The sequence below is a fragment of the Neodiprion pinetum genome, chromosome 1 (assembly GCF_021155775.2).
Source record: "Neodiprion pinetum isolate iyNeoPine1 chromosome 1, iyNeoPine1.2, whole genome shotgun sequence".
NCBI lineage: Eukaryota > Metazoa > Arthropoda > Insecta > Hymenoptera > Diprionidae > Neodiprion > Neodiprion pinetum.
The window spans coordinates 24,684,050-24,706,373 of record NC_060232.1 but is presented as its reverse complement, the minus strand read 5'-3'; the positions used below and the strand labels follow the sequence as shown (position 1 = coordinate 24,706,373).

At 40.5% G+C, this 22,324-nt stretch overlaps 1 protein-coding gene and 1 long non-coding RNA gene across 10 annotated transcripts in view; one reads left to right on the top strand and one right to left on the bottom strand.

Moving 5' to 3' along the window:
• Lmpt (four and a half LIM domains protein limpet) overlaps window positions 1-22,324 on the top strand; it is an 83,048-nt gene that overhangs the window by 30,997 nt on the left and 29,727 nt on the right. For 5 of the 7 annotated variants that reach the window (XM_046636732.2, XM_046636733.2, XM_046636731.2 and 2 more), the window contains 3 exons: window positions 1,604-1,778; window positions 4,280-4,513; window positions 7,092-7,301. In XM_046636732.2, the coding sequence (XP_046492688.1) occupies window positions 1,604-1,778; window positions 4,280-4,513; window positions 7,092-7,301 (619 nt within the window). Of the gene's footprint in view, window positions 1-1,603; window positions 1,779-4,279; window positions 4,514-7,091; window positions 7,302-18,842; window positions 18,997-19,989; window positions 22,280-22,324 lie in introns of those variants that run through there. The other 2 variants (XM_046636736.2, XM_046636725.2) reach the window with 2 other exon arrangements.
• The window catches only part of LOC124224675 (uncharacterized), a 28,063-nt gene continuing 14,779 nt past the window's right edge, over window positions 9,041-22,324 (bottom strand). Inside the window, exons 1-5 of one of the 3 annotated variants that reach the window (XR_011177729.1) lie at window positions 16,978-17,419; window positions 10,237-10,374; window positions 9,927-10,061; window positions 9,277-9,417; window positions 9,041-9,187 (exon numbers count right to left, since the gene is read on the bottom strand). This is a non-coding gene — a long non-coding RNA (uncharacterized lncRNA). Of the gene's footprint in view, window positions 9,188-9,276; window positions 9,418-9,926; window positions 10,062-10,236; window positions 10,713-16,977; window positions 17,420-22,324 lie in introns of those variants that run through there. The other 2 variants (XR_006884920.2, XR_006884921.2) reach the window with 2 other exon arrangements.

Sequence of the window (22,324 nt, the reverse complement as noted above, 5' to 3'; positions counted from 1 at the left end):
TAGTTCATTTATTTTGATTAACAAAGTGGCAACTGACGACGGTACAGACCAGTGGATTTGATGGATGAAAAGCACCGCGATTTCGTTGCTGCTGTTCGGCAGCATTACATTACGACAGATCTAACAGTTGGCCCGTTTATTAGTCAGACAGTATTGTATAATAATGCGTGATACGCAACGTTCTCTGATACTAAATCTGACAGGTCAGATCGACCGAGCGGATGATTTTCCATCCGTCTTTCCCAGCGATCTGAAAATTTCTAACGCACAACTAGCTAGATATATTTATACCTAAAGGAAAATAAAGAAATTGAAGAAGAGAAGGCGCGGACGATATTGCAGGCCGTGGAAAATTGCAAGGTGTTTTTTGCATCAGCAACCGAGCCTCGATTCTCGGCTCACTTCCGACTGGGTGTGACGCAAACAATGTGTATAGGTGAAAATGCATCTAGCATATTGGAGCTTGATAACCGCAACTTTATGGTCTGATTGTTCAGTTATTGCTATCGTTGAAATCATCGGCGGTTCATCCATTCAAATCGATCTGATATTTTACGGGAAAATGTCACCTTATGGCAAAAATTTTCTACGCCGATTGCGTCGCCTAGCAACATTTTCTCTCGCAGCAGAACCCATGAATTTTCGTATATTTGAGGATTTCAGGTAGTCAGCGTGAAAACGAATTTTTTTTTAAATTGGATACGTAGGTACCCTTTGAGTGTGCTTATTTTACTCTTTTCGTTGTAAATGTAAAATGTTTTTGCCGCATGTAATCGTAGTACGTACGGAACTGATGCAACAAGCTTTTTTTCGACATAATTTCAGTTCCCGTATGAAACTTAACGCTTGAATAATTTTATAACAAAATGTGAACTGCAAGGTTTTCGACTGTTTTGAAATATTACCTTTCCGTGTTCTCATCGAGTGTCAGAGTTGGTTTAAATTCTTCGTTAACAGTAAACCTGGTCAATTGATTTGCTCGTTTGTTAAATCTGTGACGATTGTCAACTTTCCGCAGAAGATGCGTGGAGGTGAGTTAATTTCACAGCTAAGCATCCCGCGATGAATTATAAAGCTTGGCGGTGTAATTGCAACGTGTTATCAAGCGAGGAACGTCAACATCGTTTCAGTGTCACGAATGGCGGTATAAAATTTTATTAGAATTCTCGAACGTTCAGGTTGGACTTAATGAAAGAGGTGAGGAGGAGAGACAAATATTTATCACCTCGCCAAATGATCGTCGTCTTTTCGACTGTAATTCTCATTCGCGTTCGCGTCAAGTTAAACACGATTCAATAGCGCTCCGCTTTCTAATTTGCTGAAACTCCGGTGAATCTTTAGTCACCGTCCGAGACGTTAACTTGACGTTAACGAAAAACGACGACACTCACGATTACCATGAGATGTGCCAAAATCCCATCACCGGTTGTAAAGATACGATTCGATACGTGCAAGCCTGTTTTATTGGCATCAGATCAGATCGCTGCGAGAATCATCAATCCTCAAATATCCATGAAAGCGTCAACACTGGTTCGCTTTTCTGCCCCGTTATCACTCATCGTGAATTTAAGATGACCGTTCGCTTCTTCTTTTCTCATTTCAGAAAAAACTGCAGCAGTTGCAAATGTCCGAGGGAAGCTCACGACGTCTGTCACGAGGAATGGGTTTCCGTCAGATCTCGACTGGGACTCAAGGGCGATGGAGCAGGTGGGTCTGTCGCCTGCGACCCCAGAGAAATGGGCCTTGCCTGGGCCCCGCCAGGATTACCGGCTCACAAGGTATCGGTTTTCATCAATTGGCTTTATATCTTTTTACCCGATTATTCGAAAATTGTTTGAGAATTTTTCATATTCAATCGGTAGTGTCAGTGGCATCACGATTTGCATCACGAAAGCATCTTTCACGGTGGTCTTATCTAGGTGTTTTTGTGATGCGTTTTTACAAAGTCGGATCAATCTTTCGGTAAGTTGGAAAGAAACAAGTGAAAAAACAGGAAACATTCAGATTGGTGCAGCTTCGCTAAACTCATACTTCACCCGATATAACAAGTCAATAGTTTGCAAGGGTTAATAATTTGCGCTGCGTACGATCGATGTAGAAAGAGGTGCGTCTCGTCCTTGACCTCGATGACGGTAAAGGGATCGATAAAAATCGAAGAATCGACCATGCTGGTTGACGATTAATCTAATGCGTGGTGCAGGACTGCATCGTTGGCTCGACGCCAAAGTTCAATATATTCGAAAGGCTTGAAAGCGTTTCATAACACACGGCCTGCGGTATTACAGAAGGAGAGAGAGAGAGAGAGAGAGAGAGAGAAAGCATTTGTGCACCAGCAATCTTCTAACGCCCGTTTCGCGTTCGGGGTGCTTTATTATATAAGCTGCTTCAACTTTACGATCCTTTTTACAACGTGCATGTGGTTGCTGCCCCCGTGCGAATATTACCCCATATCTCTATCATACGTACATTTACGTTCATGATTTTCAATTAAGGTTGACAGCTCGCCTGACGTATGTACGCGCATAAATCTGCGATTCAAAATATCACCGCATGTACTTGTGCGATGATATTTTTCATTTTTTATCGAGGAGGCATCTCAACTTTTGCGAGTAAAGCTCGTAACTGTAATTCAGCAATGAATTTTTGTGAGGAAAAGTCGTTGTTCAGAGGAACTGTCATAGGAATTGTCTGAAAGTCTGGATAACGTTATGAAGCAAAATATACTAACATTTTGCAAACTTAACTTCTTCAAAACCACTTTGAAATTTAAGAATACTCATGTTTTTCAATGTTTCGTTATGTTAATGTTATCGCTAACTTCTATCTCGGCTTACTTTTATGTAGGAAGAAGCCTTGATCAATACTTTGTGGAATAAATACAGATGATTATTACATTTTTGCTATTCTCGTTTTGTTCCTGTTGAAAAATCGAAGGTCTTAAGTTTTGTCAGATGTAGAGGAATTGGATACAAATAACAATCATTGTACGTAAGCACCTACAGACGGATCAAAACAAAGTTCATCAATGCCTTCATTTCAAAGTACTGATTTTTTATTTTATTCTCCATAAAAGAACTTCAAACCTTCAAACTTTTTCTAAATCGAGCTATAGCGAAGTTTTCAAATTATGTTCCGCGTGATCGTTAGTTTATGCTTAAAGCGATTTATATAAACAAGTGTCCATAATTGACAACTTCTTTAGAAAATGAATCCTAATTTTAAATCGTCCGCAGCTGCCGTTTCGATCTTGACAGTTGGAACGGTTTTAGACTAGAGAGAAACGATCAAGCGTGTGTGTCAAGGAGCCCGTATTTCATGTTGGACTAATGTTATATATACAAATCGCGCTATTGGTGACCGGAAATGAGACATTAGGCTCTTTATATACACGCTTCTCATGTCGTTGATTTTTAATCGAAATTCTCGAGCTGTCGAACGCCTGGAAGAAACAGCGGAAGTTGCCTATATATATACATGTATGTACGTATATGTGGGGCATTCCATGACATCTCGATCAAACTTCTACGTCGATGTCTCAGATTGGATCTATAATTTTTTTTATAAAAGTACATGACGAAAAACGCAATCGTAATTTTTTCAGAACTCTTCGACCTAGCGTATCTGAAATATGATTGATTAACTTGAAAAAAAAAACCACTTTCTAAAAACTCTTACAAATATAACAAAATTTTTGACACCTATTAGAAGATCGAGATTTCATAACTTCAAAGGATGAGTAAAAAAATGAAAAAAAGAAATTATTGTTATTGGATTTCATTGTTGACATAAGAATGAACATAAAAGCTCATTATAATATGGGCCGAAAAACATCTATTCAGAGACATATTATAATGAGCTTTTATGTTCATTCTTATGCCAAAAATGCAATCCAGTAACAATCGTTTTTTTTTTTTTTTTTCATCTCTCTTATTTATATTTTGAAGTCATAAAATCTCCATCCTCTGATTTTTCTGATTTTTTTTTCTTAGATTTTAGAAAGTCGGGTTTATTTTCAAGCTTTTAAATTATACTTCCAATACGCCGGGTTGCGATTGCGTTTTACGTCATATGCATTCGTAGAAAAAATTATAAAGCCAATCTAAGACATCGACGTAGAATCTTGATCGAGATGTCATGGAATGCCCCGTATATATTGGTACGAAATCTTGTCGTTTACGCATATAAATTTAGATATTCTCAATGAACGGTATTATAAATCCAAAAATCTTATGTCAGCATGGTTTCATAAAATACCTAAATATACGATTATGATTTTCAGGTCGAGGAATACTTCTCCATGCTCCCCGAGAAGTCTGTGCCGAGATTAGGGACTCCTGGCGAACGTTACAGAGATCGTCAGCTGGCTATTCAGCTGCCTAAACAGGACCTGGCCAAGGCCTACTGCCGACATTTAGCCACGGAGCATCACATGAGTGCGGACGACTTTATGGCCGCCAGAAATGAGATCGCACTCGACATTGGGACCGTTCAAGATGTCCTCGAAAAAGGCGCTGTAAGTAGTCGCCGCACTAATGGAGAAAACAAATCGAAACCGTTTCGAGCAGCTGTTGGTTAAAAGTTGGACCTGAATTTCACGTATTAAATTAGCTAATTGGTAACGTGAGCAGAGCTAGATGGTCGGATGGACGAAATGTGTGAAAAATAGTTAGAATCCATTATTTACGTAGATCAAAACTGAGAGGATTCGACTCTTCGATGGTTATATGCGTGAAAAAAAAGCAGGAAATTTAGTTCGACATCATTCAACACCTCCTCTTAGACCTGTCCTTAAGAAGGGCAAAATCGAATTTTAATGCTCTTACCCCCCAAATTGGTTCCAAGTAATTAAAAAAAAATGTCCGAATTTTTAAAAATCTTTCCCTCCATATTTACCCACGCCTAGGAAGCCTTACTTTTTCTCATAAGAAAAGCATTGGTTTTTCGGGATTTTTAATCGTTTTTTTTACCGCTGCCGTAATCATCAACTAAAAAATCGCAAATTCTCAGAAAATGTTGACAGTTATGTTACCTTTTTGTCCAATTTTTTGGAATTCGATACAAGCATTTTTGGGCTAGATCGATCACATCTTTATTCTCTGTATGTTGCGAAAAACGCGGAAAAAAGTCGATCATCATCGATATCATTTTGCGATATTGTCGATCCTTTTTTGGCAATTGCAACGCAAAATCAGTTTATTCGGTTTACTCTACTTTTTTAGTTAAGTAAGGCTTTAACATCAATTTATTGTTGCACGTGCAAGCATTAAATTTTCGCAACAGTTACAAGAAAATATAGTAACGGTGATCGTAATGAGAAAGAATAGTGAGAAATACTAGACTTTCCGGTAACAGCTAGAAAACTAATTTTTATTTTGTGCCTAGAACTATATTTTTCGATTGTGGTAAAAAATGAAAATAGTTGAGGACTGAGCGGTAACCGGAACTTGAAATTTCTCTCAGTGTTTACAGTCAATACAAATTGCTGTACTGCCTGCTAAAATGAATGCGAAGAACGATTTTTTTCGGAAAACAAATAGCGTATACTCAAAGAATTATTTTTATTCTTGTCTCCGAGAACTGAATTGTTTTATATACTCGGTTCTTGTGATTTCATGCCAATTTCCTAAGAAATCGAGACAGTAATCGCAGGTGAAATGGCCTCTCCACGCGTATAAAATGGAATCGACTTTTGTTATTATCTGCCGTTAATTCAGTCCGATTGATATACGTGTATATTATATTTAAAATGTATGTACCCATATACTTAAGCTGATTGTTTAACGAGTAGATTTAAACATGAAAAGAACCTCTTTGCCTGGGTGTAAAAATTTTGCTATAATATTTCTTTGCTCGCATTTTATCGTTGCTTCGCAAGTACAATGAGCTTTTACTGCCTGAAGGCGGAAATTCCGCTAGATTAAAAGAAAACAAATAACCCCGCAAGATGCACGGATGATCTTGAAAGCTTCTGGGCTGTTAGGAAATTTTACGAGCTGTTACGGTTACGTTAAATAACGTTTCCGCCGTACTTGTGCAAGACTCTAAACTTGATCGTCGAAGACGCTTGATGTGGGACAATAACAAACCGTCAATAAGTCGTATTTGACGGTGTGCTGCAATATCGCAATCCCCCGCTGTCTGTGTCTGGTCTTATAGAAGCGGAAATTTACCTAATCGTCGATAGTTTCATAAATAACTTGTTTTTTTTTTTTTTTTTTTTTCTCTTCTACGACGGTAAACGTTCAGCGTAATTTGCGTAAGAACTTTTTCACTTGTATTAATGAAACTTATTTTTCAATCAGACAATAAATAGCTATCGTATTTCTTTTTTTTTTTTACGTGTAATTAAAAAAATATGGTGACATTGAGAGGAATAATTTTTCAGTAATTTTTATAAATTCGGAATTGACAGTTGTCGGCAAAAATTGTTCCTCGATAACCTTGACGTAGATTCCAAGCATATACATAGAGCTATTCGTCTTTGTGAGGTGAATATGATACACGGTTAAACTTAGAAGCCTAGATCCAAGATATTGGAGAGGTCAAATTTTTGCGCTTTTTAGAAGCTTTCAGTACTGACATAAAGATTATTATACCAACGTCACGGCGCGGCGGTTCACAAATGAACGAAGGTTGGCAAGATTGCGTACATACCGTTTATCGTCACTCGTCCATCAAGCTTCCTCGCAAAGATTATCATTTATTGATACTTGACGCCCTTAGTATACAAGTCTTGCGTTTTGAACAACTTTCCCTCGATTACGAGAGTACAAAATCATGGTTCGGAAATACTTATCGTCTGTTATAAAAACAAAAAAACAACAAGAAAAATTTTGTTTGTAAAGTGAACTTCTATAGCTTCCTCGAGGAGAAGGTAATTTGCGCAGCACTAATCAACTTCAAAAAGTTTCCCAAACGACAACTGATGGTCAGCTACAAAATATTATTGACGCAATTGAATCGTCTTTTCGATGATTTCTCTTATAATATAATTTACACAGCTTATATTTATATGTTACGTGTATTGTTTTCGGTCACGAATTTCAATCGCTGTCGCCTTTAGTCTCTACTAATGTTAATACATATTTCAGCAATGCGCTGGCTGTAACGAGAGTTTGAAATACGGAACCCTTGGAGTCTCGGCTGGAAAACTAGGAGAGCTCTATCATCCGGCTTGCTTCCAATGCGTCCAGTGCAGGGAGTTGCTCGTCGACCTTGCCTATTGTGTTTACAACGATGCAATTTATTGCGAAAGACATTACGCCGAACAATTAAAAGGAAGATGCGCAGCCTGTGATGAGGTAGGTCAATTTTTGCTTGTATAATCAATCATTGAAATCACAGAGAGTTACTGGTTCTGTGGACCTGCAAAACTCGAAGCTGCGCTGTGCGTAGAATCAAAGAATTAGTCTGATAATCGACGGAAGCGACTGGTATCAGCTTCATTTTTCATTCATTGCCAAATAACAAAGAGACAGCATCGAAATCAACAAGTGGTTCTTCGGTACGATCGTCGTGAAACGCTTCCGCTGGTACGCAGAAATGAAACGTCCGACATTACCGACTGGTGTACATTCATTTGCGGACTTCCTGTCTTACCGACGGCAAGCTCAAAAGGGGCAATCCTTACCACCAAAAGCTCGAAAGCTTAACTCTTTAGCTACTCGACAAATCTTTACCTTACCACACGCGAAAAAGCACTCTGCCAATAACATTCGGCAGTTTTTCAATAATATATTTAGTTGGTAATAAATTTGCTTATTATTTCACAGTCGTTTCAAAAGCAAATGAATTGTGTGTGAACGATATTTGTTGATATTCTTCCGATCCTCTTTGCGCTAAGTAATCGTTTTCTTCCAAATTGCCATACGAGCGGGATAACATAGTTCGAGAGCTTTTCGTTTCACGAAACGAGCGCTACTGTCAAACGCTCGTGAGATTGCAGATGTATTGTATGAATGAATAGGTCACGGGTTAAGAGTGTATAAACATACGTACCGTACACCTTGTTTTTACATTGTCCCTAGAAGGAGTTGAGACCGCGATATAAGGCCTGATTTCTTTCGAAGGCTCACCACCTCGTTTCGTAAGCGATTTTTATGGAATGGCATTGCTTCTGTATACCTATAATCCTGTGTATATACATTATATACAGTGCACAGAACGGCACAGAGACGAGACGACGACCACGTTACGGAATCTGAACCATGCATTGACCCAAATATACAATTTCAAGGCGGGCGTCATGTTTGCTGCAAACTTGAAATGTTCTTTCTTTTTTTTTTTTTTTCCACTTTTATTCGTCGCAACTTTATACGTTGTCACCTGGCAGGATACTCGCAACGCAACGATATTCTAAATCGTTGCCAGGATCGAACTTTGAAAAGTGAAACTTGTCTTTACCGCATAGTAAATATGTTGATTCATCAATCGGATTCGCGTACATACGTACAATCGTTGTTTAAACATTTGTTTTTACGTATGTTGGGAACTTGATTATGTATGTGCAGTAAAATGCATAAACGACTTGACATTCTGGCTTACTTGTCTTCGATCCAAAACAAAATACGAGTTCATTTCTATACGAATTATGTGAAAATGATTGGCGATGCAGCTGACGAGAGAAAATGAATGCATTGCCACATAACCTGTATAGAATCCAAGTCGCGTTTTGTTTCGGATCGAAGACAAGTTAGCCGGAAAGTTAAGGTATTTATGCATTTTACCGTATGTACAGTAATCTAAAGAGGAAGTCATTAATGAATATTACCGTATGCTCAGTAGTATTTATTAATGTCTTTTTTTCCGGCTACCTTGTTTTCGGTCAGAAATAAAATGCGAGTTCAATTCTATACGAATTATGTGACAATGACTGGCGATGAGGTTGACGTGAGAGAATGGTAGTCATTGTCACATAATTTTTGTAGAACCGAATTCGCATTTTGTTTCGGACCGAAAACAAGGTAGCCGTAAGGGGAATGCATTAACGAACATTACTGTACATAAAAAGTATAGTTTGAACAGATTTTTATTTAATTATGTTCGGCATAATACGTTAGCGATTCAGGTAATTATGTTACCTATCAACATGTTTTAAAAAAAAACTAGTCGATAAATTGCAGACTATTCGTCACCACATCGGAATGTTGAAGAGCGTTGAGCACCTTGAATGAAGACGATGTCAAATCTGTAAAGAAATAGGGTTCATTTTTAATTCCTAATATGAAGCCAAATACGATAATACCAAGCTCATCTCTAAATGAATATAATCCCCACCTGTTTATATTGCAAATTCCGCATCCTTAATCAGCACTTTCATAAATTAATAATTTTGAAACGATACAAGCTTCGTGCATATTTTGGAATGTTTGTTGTTACTGCGGGGGGGTTGAGCAGCCGCGAGTGTTTGATAATTCTCTGCCAAAAAAAACAGTATATATTATATGTAAGAAATAAGATAAATTTTTTAGCGAACAATGAAACGTAACTGTTACTGAACCGATACATTTTAATAATCCACGTGTTCCGAGTTCTAATCATAGATTTTCCCGAGGCAAAAATATACATATGCGTAACATCCGGATCTAAAATCTCTACCATCTGACTGACTTATGGGAATTTACACGCTCACACGGTTCTGTTCGGCTGGATAGTTAGTAGGGGATTTTTCCTATATCTATAACGTTTTTGAATATCAGCAGCTAGTTGAGCTTCCAACATCGTACCGAAAACTGCAGACATATTTAACATCGAATTTCATTTCAACTCGGAACTCCGGAAGTCGTAGAGAAAGTCGAAGTACTTTCCGTCACACACATTCAGGTACTTTATATTTTTACTGCTCTATATGCAATTCTGATAATAACTTAAAATAAGTATTGATAAGAATTTAAATTATTTCGACCACAGGTCTCTTATCCATATACCTAAATCGAACATTCCAGTTGATCGAGATGCAAGTCTCTTGATATTCTTTGTCTTGAAACTTTGATCCATCGTGCCGTGTGTCAAAGAGAAATTGAACTATTATCAATGGCCGATTGAAAGGTGCTATTCTGAAACTAATCCAGTTTTCATTTTTCAACCGAGTCCACAAATACAATCTTGAGGTTTATTCTTTTATATTTATTTAGAATTGAGCTTAAATACAGAACATTTAATGCCATATCGATCGTTAGGCAGAAAAGATGAATCATCTAGATCTTTGGTCGTAACTTTGTAAATTCGTGAAAATACCTGACAATAGGACTTGGAGTCGAATGGCTCAAAAGAAACGACGTGTCAAACTATTGTTGACGTCTTTAGTTTTCCGGTTTATTATTTCATATTTGAAGATGAAGTTTTATTCTTCTTCTCGCCACGTCATTTTGAATTCTGAAAAAATTCGTCACCGATTTCATCCTTGAAAGAACTTAAACCCAATTCAATCCGCAACTTTTAACATGTGTCAAGGTTTCGATCCGCGCGATCACTGCTATACTGTAACAGAAACGTTATCACACAGCTCTAGAAAACTTGAACAATGACTCTTGTTTCAACGGCGGCGTTTGGAATCGATTGACAACGCATCGTCCGTGAACGTTAGAATCCAATTTCAACCTTCAATGGACTATTGTCCCATTATCGAGCCAAAAATTCTCCGCATTCAATTTATGTGGGCAAGTCCACTAATTTTCGACCCACGATTCGGGGCTAAAAAATTTCAATTTCTCTGCAATTTTGATATTTCGGTGTATGTACTCTGACGCAAAAATTCTACAAGTTTCAAACATCTAGGCTTGACGACGTCGAAGAAATACGTTGATTAATTTTTTACAAAAACACATTTTTCAATCTCAAAATCTATTCGAATGGGGACGGCGTGATTACAAAAATATACAATTTTCTTGTTGAATCAAAAATGACTACGAAAAATCCGAAAAATTATTACAGCCCACCTGATCCTATTTCGAACACCTACCGGAAACACAAATTTTTTTCATGTACAAAACCGCAAGCTTTTAGGTAAAAATGTCAACCTGTGCGATGGAAGCTAGAAAACGTTGAACCAAATCGGCTTTTTGCGGAAAAAAGCTATAAAATGTTAAAACGGATTTCATAATCGTATATTCTTCGAAATCGTAAAAGCCGAAGGTTTGAAATATGTATAATTTTTTTGTCTCGGTACATCGTACTAGAAGATATTGAAATTGCAGAAAAATCGACATTTTGGCTCCGGATCGTGTGTCCGTAATTCGTGAATTTGCTCACATGCGATTCTGGAATCGGTCACGCAGATTGATTTTCATTGAAGTATAACTTGCCAATATACACATGCTTATATGGGTTATAAATAAACAATACGAACTTGAACAAACAGATTTATCGACACAACGCACAATTAAATTGGTTAAGCTGTGCTTCTGGAGTGAAATTTTTTGTTGTTTCTTTCCATTCTTCTATTTTTGAATAAGACAATCGTTAATTCGCTAAACCGAACGATCCGTGAACTGCACATTAAGTGACGTCCAATTGAGCCTTTAGTGAATTCCAATCGCCCAGAACAAACTCGAGGCGTTTCAGAGCCACCCTCTAGTTTGTAAAGCCGAAACACAAACGACGTACTGCAGTATTTAAATTTAGATTGGAAAGGGCGGTACATCTTACGGGAGTATATTTTTTCATGACGTAGTCTCGTCACTGACGCGTCTTTTTTCCGTGACGGTTCGAGCCTCAACGTGACGTCGAATAATATCGAAATGCCAGCTGGAAACGGCGCGTGCGAAATGTCACATAAAAAAGCCGTTTTCCCTAAATTGCTTTGGGTACGAGCAGAACGACTTTCGGCTTAACTTGAGCCTCGTGTTCGAAAGATTAGAGACCGGAAGATCCTGCGCCACCCTTAACATACGTCCGGAATGAAATTGCCGATGGAAGGACGAAACAAAATGTCAGAGCGGTTATTAATCGCGATGTTGGATTCGAGATTGCAGCTTATGCGAGAGGTGAAGAAAACGGGGTGGAAGAGGCAAGAGGAACTGGGTCGCGTCAGGCTTTATTTAGAAATACCAAAATAACGACGTGCTCAAGACGGAGGATAATTTTGCCTTGCAGATTATTGCACCAGAGAAACCCGAGAGAATTTGCATCAAAACTCTAACTACATTTACAAATTTTATCGGATTTAGGTATGTACTAGGGATGCAGCTGCGTTCAGATCGCGATTTCTAATCTAGTCGAGTTTTTTACACTTCAAGATACTACTTGATAATGTTTCGTTCGTTCTCATCCGTTTATTCAATTTACGAGAATTTGGTACATCGGTGTGGAATTTCCCTGGCTCACGGTCTTGGCAGCTCTCGTCTTGGATTTTGAAACAAAACAACGAACGATACTCATTTCGCAAAGTCTCGTGTGCACGTGCATAATTTTCGTATTTAATCACCCGGAACAAGTATACTGCTCTTCATTTTTCTCTAGTCTTCTCTCCATTTTGCGCGTGCGTGTATAATATAGCTTATCGCGTAGACTGCACTTTGTTCGTTGCAAAATTTGAGGAGAAAAAAAATTATGAGACAGAAAAAATCACGTACATGAGATTCGTCGACTCTTTATTTCTGTAGAACGAAGCGGGAGTTTGTGGAAATGATTGTTTAATAAATTTGCGTGAAATGAGAAAGAATTCCTCTCGCAGGTGATTATTCTAAAGGGTGGTATCTATTTCCAACGTTAAATCTCCCACCACGGGTATACTGTCGGTACAGAATCAGTTTGCATTCGGTTCCATGTCCTTTGTAAGAACCAATCAACCTACCAATCGTTGCTCATCATCGACTCGGATCTGATTCCGCAATAGAAAAACAATTAGCCATAGTGAATATATTAGCAACGTGTTCCGGTTTCCTCGTCTTCTCTATTCCCTCTCTCTGGTTCTTCTTGTCGTTCTTTATATTCGAGTTATACAACCGCGCGTCTCTGGCTCGGAGAATCTAAAATCTTAGCTCCTCGTTTTTGGTGCCAAAAATAGAACAGAGTAAATAAATATTGGATTTTTCACCCGAAAAGGCTTGGGTACTGAGGTTCGGTAAGTACGGTGTGAAAGAGACACTTATATTCAGACTTACGAATACGATATGAGAGATAGAGAGAGAGAGAGAGAGAGAGAGAGAGAGAACTGAATTCGTTTTCGTCGAAAAATTAGGAGAGAACGAAAGACGGAAATGAGTATTTTCAACCCTAGTGCCAACTACTTGTTACTCTCAACTTGTCTGCGCTCCCGGAGGCGGCACAGCATTCTATGACACGGCTTCGAGCTTCTTGGCTTTTATACCGCCTAGCGAGATCCGAAACACTTACGTAATGTCTAATCCGTTACAACATTGGATAGAGACGTAAAATATTCTTCTTGAATTTCCCCAAGAAATCATCGCCGTCCGACTTCTATTTTTAACGGTTCAGACTCGCAATGGCACAGTGTGTTTTATTTAAATTTTACTCGCCGTTCGGTCGACGTGTGAAACGATCCGCAAATCATATGAAATACCACGCTGATTTTCTCTACAATTAAAGTGGAGAATTTCTTTGATATTCGAGACTCGCATTACTGCCAATTATCAGTACAGAATATCTTAAAACGTTGCGGATGAGATTTCTTTCGTCGTCTCAATTTTAACGCGGTATAAAATTGGTGGAATGATTTTTTTTTTTTTTTTTTACGGGAATATAATTTTTTCATTTCGCTACGAATTATAGCTCAACGTTCCTTTTCTAACCAGCGTGCAATCTTCGGTTTATTTTATACTCAACATGGTGATTTGTAGGTAGACAGTTTGAAACTTCACTAAAGACCGGAAGCTACGTAACCTGAAATATGGTTCGTTGCTCGTTCGGAGACTTCTCAGTTATTAGATTTGAATTTTGCCTGAAAAGGCATATTTTTACAAATAGTCCTTTAATCATAATTTGTACGCAATTTTTTTTGGTCCCGACAAAATTCAAAATAACTATTTCACGTTTGAAATTGTTCATTCGGTTACGTAAATGCGAATTAGTGAAGTAGTCTGCCTGTCTGAGAATAAAACACCGAAAGATGTTTACATGAAATTATGCAAGCCATTCCTTGACAGACAAGTGGCGAAAATTCTGTCTCTTCTCGCACGCGTTGTAATGAAAAATCTGTTCCTTACCGCGACGTTGCTAATTACGCGAAGTGCGGAATTCCACGGAAATTGGAAATAGCTCAGCTGAGCCGGACCTTTTGGCAAACAATAACGCTCTGTGCTGATCATTAAGCGATTCAGTCGTTTGTTTCGCATTACGCGATAACAAGGCCTAGACTCTTGGCAAATAAGAGACTTTGAACGTTTGAAGACTGGTCAAAGCCCGACGTTAATCTCCTCGGACGAATCTGTATCGTAGATGAAAGAAAGTACGAGGGAGAAAATTGGGTAATTAAAGTCAGAGTGCCGGAAGTCGGGTTTTTCGGATGGCAAGAATTAGCTAAGCGTAACGCGTAAGAGTCCAACATAAGCCGTCGTCGCTTCGGACCACTAACGAGAATTCACGACGGTGGATTAGCACGCGGTAGGGCGTCGAGACGCGTCTTCGCAAATCTTGTCTATTTACATTCGGCAAACGTGTCTCTCTACATCTTCGTACGTTTCTACAAATGCTGAGAATCGCACGAACACATGCAACACTTGCCGTCGTGGATTGGTATAAACGGCGTGGTTGTAGGAATGCCGAGAGATTTTGCACGCGGCCCGACACGGATCGGCTACGTAAACGACGGTGAACCAACGAAGAGTAGACTGGTGGCTATAGGAAGGTTGAAAGAGATACTGGGAAGAAATCTTGGAAATAGCCTAGCGGGCGATTTTGCAACGGCAAGATGAATGGACGAATCTAGGTCGAAAATGTCTTACTGGACCAAGCGATTCTCTCTCTCTCTCTCTCTCTCTGTCTATCTACAACTTTTCTCTCGTCTACCAACCTTCCCTACCTTCGATACGTTCGTTGTTAAAGTCTTGGTCACTTGCCCAAAGTAATTAATTTGGCACCGAACAACTCTTGTACGTGTAGCAATTTCTTTTCTCACCGATTTCATAAACTCAAACGTCAAATTACTGTTACACTAGTTGTTCTCAAATTTTCCAACACTTTGCACGGGTTACGACATCCTTGTTTGTTATACCGGTCTAAGATGCCAGGAACGATTGAAGAGATTTCTAATTGTAGGTATTGTTGATAAAGTGAACAGTCGAGCTTAATTTGTTCAACTAAACCTTGAACAGTCATTTACATTTTTTGTGGAAAATTACTTTCAAGAGCTGATAACGAAAGGAGTTTCTTATCGTTTGAAACAACGATCGGATACAACGATTCGATGTATCGTTAATTGCTTACGAAATCCAGGATCAGCATTCGTTATTTTCTACACGATCATTCCACACGAGCTTTCGGAATAGCCCGGTAAAACTGTCTTTTCAATTTGCTGAATCCGAAAAACTCAAAAATCGTCCATATTATACTTATAAATCACCGCTAACGCGTATATCTCATGTTTAATTTCAACGAATATGGCTGATGAATGTAATTGTAGAAGAGCGATTGAAACCAACGACCTGGGAATAATTTCAAGAATGTTGACGAGGAGACAAAAGGTGGAGTGTCTCGAATGCCGTGTGCATTTTCACCGGGTCTTTGCACTTGACCATTTCCTGTTGCCAGAAACCCTATAGGTACCCTACATATAGGAATAACAGTCTATCGGTGCGCGATTTGGCTGCGATGATTCTGAAAGGAATCTGGGTGGAAACGTGGCGACTGTGAACACAGAGAAAAACTCACGAGGATGAGATCCGCGCATGAAGCTCCTAAAGAATTCTTAACGTCGTCTGGTGGATACCAGCGACTCCTGGTGGTCGCCTGGTCCGGGTATAATTGACCTGCGCGTGCGTAGACACCCGATATACGGAACCACGATTGAGATTGTGTTGGTAGCAACGTCATCGGGTGGTCGACCCATTTTTGGACTCGCGAGACATTGCCAATGCGCAGCTAACGGAAAGGAAAACCTGCACCAGACGAGGAAAAAGGAAAACAATTTTCGCACCTCCGCCCCCCCCTCCTCTCCCTCCCCTTTCTCGATTATCCCATGCGACTCGAATTAATTCGCCAGAAAACTTGCCGAGGTGGCATCGTTCACGGACTTTTTAAAAGAGGATGATTCATTGTTCATTGCAGTCACGGTTTCAGTGATGCCTGTTTTAAATAAATTCTCAAACAATGGTGATTCTCGCAGATTTTCGTCCGTTTAAAAAGTCCTGCGGTAAAGTATACAGACGGAAACGTTGATCGTGAACTCTTGAGATTTGTTGGTCGCAATAAATTCTACAGAATCGTTTCGCTTTCGACCAAACCAGTGTTACTTAAAGAAATCTTTTTTTTTTACAACTGAATTTATTTCTCTACGATAATACGGAGGTTACAAATAGTAACGCTCATTTATTGAGTCGCAAATTTCAATCATGCAAAAAAAAAAACCGCGAACAAAAATTCGAATAGGGGAGGCAAACAGCATGAACAGGTACAAAGTTCAAGTAGCTGGTAATTACAGGCGTGTTTGTAATCTGGGACACTGTGCAACAGAAAATTGCAGAGACCTCGTGGCTTTTCTCTTACAGTTTCGATCATTATACATTTGACATAAATCTCCAGTAAATTATTGGTAGTTAAAGACTGCAGGCATGAAAACAAGCGGCTATAGTGTCGGTTTGAGTGTCTCATTCTCTTTTTCTTAAGTCCCTGTGCATACGTCTCTAGCTGGTGATATGTGGCTGGAATATCATTATGATCTAATTTTTGACAGCAATTTTCCCATCGATCACTGTCGTTGTTAAATTTTCTTTTCATACCTGCAGACGGGAATGTAAATTGAAAAATTGTCCCACCACAAGTCTCGCTGGCTTGACGTTAATTAGAACAACATATTTTTACCAAATTCTAATTGTCGGAAGTGTCTGTTCTCTGAAAAATGATTTCCTCCGAAGGTGTGCATTCCTCGTCTTCTTCTCCAGTGTTCGTAACTTTTTCCGTCGGGAAATGACCCTCGCCATTCCATCGCTGAGATCACTATTTACTGCCGTATATAACGGAGATCGTTAATTGTATGCCTGACGAGTTGGAAGGGGATGATTCGAAAATTGCGAGAGCTGCGGATCCAAGTATGGGCGTATTCAATGGGTGCAGGGCGATGCAGTTGACCGTGGCATCGTATATTATATTGGCTGTGGGCTGAACGACCAAGAAGTAACTAAGCAGCAAGGTTTGGTCACTGGCAAAAATAACTCTTTGACATTGTTCCGTTTTGCCCGAGATCGGAGAGTCTTAAAGAACACACCGGCGTAACGAGCCTCTGGCTAATTCCGATCACGGTTTAATTGGACCTTTGGCAGTAAAATGCAAAACACTCTTGTTTACAACCAATTATATATAATGATCCTCGCCTCGAGCTGTCGTCTCACCGTATCATCGACGTCGGAGATTCGTCAGTGGGCGAATTGCAGCGTGCATTTTATGCCTTGCATACTTGATTGTTTCTCGTGTTTAACAAGAGAGATAACCTCTTGCCGGGTGAAGGCAATTGTGATATTTACATTACGAATGTCGATGCAGATTTAATTCATCGTTGGGAAGGAAATGGGACCTTCGTCTATATCGTCGACAACGACAGAATGTCAATGCCTGATTCCTATACGGATCATGTGCCAAGAATTGGCAAACTTGACATGCCTGTTGACGGTTCGGTCGTGTGAAAAATTCAGTGCAAACTATCCGCTCGTGCCTCGTACGACATTTTTAAACTGAAACTTTTTTCAGTGTCGCATGGCGTATGTGTGATAGCAGCATTTTAATTATACAACGAAACGTATCTAACAAATTACAGTCTCAGTAACGCTGAAGGTTTGATTAATAAATTTCGAACTTTTATATGGTTTAACCCGTAACTGTCAAATGGCATTGATTTGCAGCGGAGCTTTGCTTCGTTTTACGTCATAAGAACGTTGAGGAGATCTCATAACATGACAGTAATAGCAGGATTTTACTGCCTCGAGATATTAATCTCTCCTATCGTGTTCCGAGGTGTTACGTCAAACTTACACCACAGGGGGTATAATAACACTGTAACAATAGTCATGATTTATCGAAACATCCATAACTTGTACGTACGTGTACGATATTCCGATACGATTCATGATGCTCGTTTTCTTAATACGGTTGATTATTCAATGTTGACGGAACTGTCGAATATTATTGTAAAATTGTTCAACGTAATTGCGAGCTAAATTAGATTGTCATGAAGATTTTTGCATAGAAATTTGGAAGTTTCGGAAGAATTAATGCGCGGTAATAAGTGATGAGGGTGCAACAAGGTTTCTTGGCATCTTTGATGCAGCTTACTACTTGCATGGAAAAAGCTCGACCATCTAGCGTAAGCTAATTTTGGATCGTTCTATATTCTGCAGGAATTTAAAGTGAAGTGTTCTCACAGGCTTAATCGAGGAAGAGAAATAAAACAAAGCAAAGTAAATAAATAGATAGAAAGTGTAAAATGGATAGCTGTCCGTGGCTACAGACACGTAGTACAACTTTATTTATAACGATGAACGTGTCATTGATATTATAAATTATTCCGCAACGACGTTAAGAAGCACAGGCAAAGGTTGAAAAATGTTTTTGTTCAGTTGCGATAAGACGCGATGAGTGAAAATTTATTTTCGCTGCTGACATTTCGAGCTTGTTTCCAAAACACCCGCAGTTGAAAACGCCTTCTCGCATTATTGCGCGGAAACTGAGATTCAACACAACATACGAGTTGATTCTGGATTAAAATACTTTCGCTGGTGCTTTGAAAAATTGATCCGTGATGTTCGCTGCTTCGAGCCTGTAACGGATGATCGTAAATACAGTCGTCAGTGCGGGTCCTTCGTAAAACACGAGAGAAGTCCTCGCCAGGTGACTCATATTTTCTATAATTTTTATAACTATTTTTGAAATTTTTCTCTCTCCACAACAGCCGACAACTCGAGTGGGTATAAAAATAATCTATCGAAGTTCAATAGGCCCTAGGCGTACGAAGTAAGTTTTGATAATTCTTGGACCGCGTCCAGAATTGCACCGCGCGCAAAACCGAGTATCAAAGATTCTCGTGACGTCAGATGGATGAGGTAACCCGAATAACAATAAATTTACTACCGAAATAAAACCGCACGAGACGAGGCGTACTGTTCTTAGCGCTGTAACGATAATCAAAATTTGCTTTATCGCGCAGCCGATTAAAAAAATAAACAGTGCTATTCCAAATTTCCCGATGAATGAAAATATCCTGAATCGTACGATGCGACGGCTTTGAATCTATCATCGGAAAGAAGCCATCGATCTTCGGTCCCGATTGATCGGCTCGGCGCCGGTTTTGGTCATCCGAAAGGAACATTGACAGGTGTTGCGGCGCAGCGACCTTATACCTTGATTTGGCCGTTAAACGAGGCCCGATTTGGCTGGTGCCAAGGCGCGTAAACGAGCCAAGCAAAGACACCGAAAGATTATTACGTTGCCATCGATGAGTACATTAAGGACACGATGCGCGTCCAGGGACTCGGAGCTAACTTTAGACATTAGCTGTCGCGTGGTGAAGCGACGAACCAGCAAAACCGCCAAACGGTATCTCGCCCGGTCTTTACTCGCATAAAATAAAGCAGTGTACTAGCCGCCCTCAGTCAGGATGGATAATGGTCTATCTCGATATTGACAGGACAAGGGTTGGGAGCGGGGTGCGCGATGATCAAGTGCGGGGGTTGATATGGAATTATGTAACTTTGTGACGGGAGCCGATGACTCGCGATTTGAAGCATCAACGCCGCCGCGGGTGCCCGAGGATCCAGTTGTGACCCCGTAAACGATGCCTGGTAACGATCGTAAATTATCGTATACTTGATGCTTGTTGTAAATCTTCTTATTCGGTGGGCGTTTCATACGCGCGTTCGTATCTGCGAGAAGTATCAGGGAAACGTTGAAATATACGAAAAGCGGCCCTCGGTCAACAGTGTCGGTGACCGAAACCCTTGACAAAGTAATTATTGCTGTTCTTCAACAGCAACAGTCGATGCCTAAAATACGTGTCGAGAATATCAAGGAGGAATCAAATGCGAGAACCTCTATCGCCTCCAGGTGTCTCAGGACGACTGAACATCCGAACGGTCGTACGGTCGGACACGGCGTCATCCTCCACTGGATTCGGTGCCCCCTCCAATTGGAATAGTCAACGAAACACCAAACGAAAATAGGACGAATAGATAAATCATCCGACCCACACCGGTCCGCCTACAGCCGGACGGCATATCTCTACGAAATCCTATTCGACTCTGCTCGATTTTCCTGAGCTGGAACGTGCGTTGCATATTGTAAAAATGCAGTCGATCGTGCCAAAATAATTCCTTCTCCTCGATTCTTCTTCTCCCCAAGGGACGATGTCAAAGGCTGATCGCTGATTGCCAGTGAAATGGGGCTGCTCATGTCCGTTTTGATCGGCTGCGTTGGAGTTCTTGAACTCCTTGCTTGTCTCCGTCACGTTTCGGACGGTTTGACACCGTCGTTGGGTCCGGCAGCACCTTGCCTGTCCTATCACTCGGAAACATCGGAGAGACACAGCTCCGTCAATTCACTATGCACTTACAGCCACCGTCGTGGGGTAGGGTTGCCAAGAGGTGTCAGGCACAAGTTGGAAAACCTTCACGAGTACAGTATCAAGGTCAAGGGTGAACTGCGGACCCTGGACCGGCACTTTGACGAGAGCACACTTTCCGACTGCAGCACTGGCGACATTGTGGGCAATTCTAGGCCGGACTCTAGGCTCAGTCTGAACGAATACGAAGCCAAAGACGAATGGAATCCCGACTTTCAGCCCTACTACGGAAACCAGACTGCTGAGCACGATTGCAGGGATAGACATCAAGACGGTATATCGTATCGAGAGGATCAGGAGATCAATTCGATATTGAAGAACCTGAATCTGATACCGACTCCAACAACGAAAAAGTACGAAAGAATTCCCACCCCTATTCCATTTGAAAATTCGACTGAGGATGCCTGGAGAAAGTCTAGATCATCTTCGTCGTCGTCTACGTCAAGTGAGAGGAAAAACTCGTTTGATGATGATTCGGGGAACGAAGTACCGACTAGGAACTCGATCGATAATTCATCGGTCGCCAGTCAGTCCGGACGATCGTCCTTGGGTGACATCAAGGTGACACGTTCGAGCGCTTCACTCCAGAAATCTGTCAACGATGTGGAAAGCATTTCGAAGCATTCGTCGGACGTTGTAACGGCCTTGGAAAGCTCGACGTCTGTCAATGACACTGAAAACTTGTCCAAGTCGTCTGAGATTTGGAAAGAACACGTGGACGGCGATGGAAAGTTGAAGGAAGTGAGTGATTACCAGGAAGTTGCGGATAGTGGTTTAAACGTACCGAAGTCATCAAAATCTTTGGGGACAACGATCGTGCGAAAGGCAACGCGGCTGAAATCCAAAAATGCGGAGATAAGCAAGTCCGCGGAGACTTTGAATGCGAAGAAATTTAAGAAAATCCGAGAGCCGGAAAGACGGAAATCTGACATATCCGTACAGACGACCGACTTCGATTCCAAGTGCGACGAGGCGACGAACACGTCGAGGTCGGAAAGCAGGCAAAGTGTTTCCGTCCAAGTTCAAACTAGCTTTGAGGAATACATTTCGGAGGACGAAAATGCGGAGGATTACAGTGGAATTGCGACGGGTTTGTCCGAAAGTCGACGAGACATTTCGGCGATGGGTAATTGGCGAAAAAAGTCGTTTAAACAGAGGAGATTCAACGGGTCAGTTCGGAACTCGAAGGAAGATTGCGCGAACATTGTTGTTACGAAGACGCTTGCACCGTCCGTAGAAAAGCCTCGGAATTTAAAACAGCCGATCAGAGTGTCCAGCTTCGAAGACGCCAACGTGGATGACTACGAGAAGGTGAAAAGCTTACTTCTGGAGACGGACAGAAGCGAGAGCAGGAGTCAAGATGAAGACTCGAGGAAGAACTCCGGGAGTTCGAGCACTCAGAGAAACGACGCGAAACGTCCGTCCACCTTCAAAACGCAATCGGAAATGCTCGATGAACTCATTGACGAAGAGTTCAAGGACGCGGAGGACGGATCAAACTTCCCTGATCCCATAAAATACTCCGTTCCTGATACCGGCTCGGACAAGGCTTTTTGGGTAATTTTATTTCAAACCCCTCGCGGTGGCGTTCGTCTAACGCTT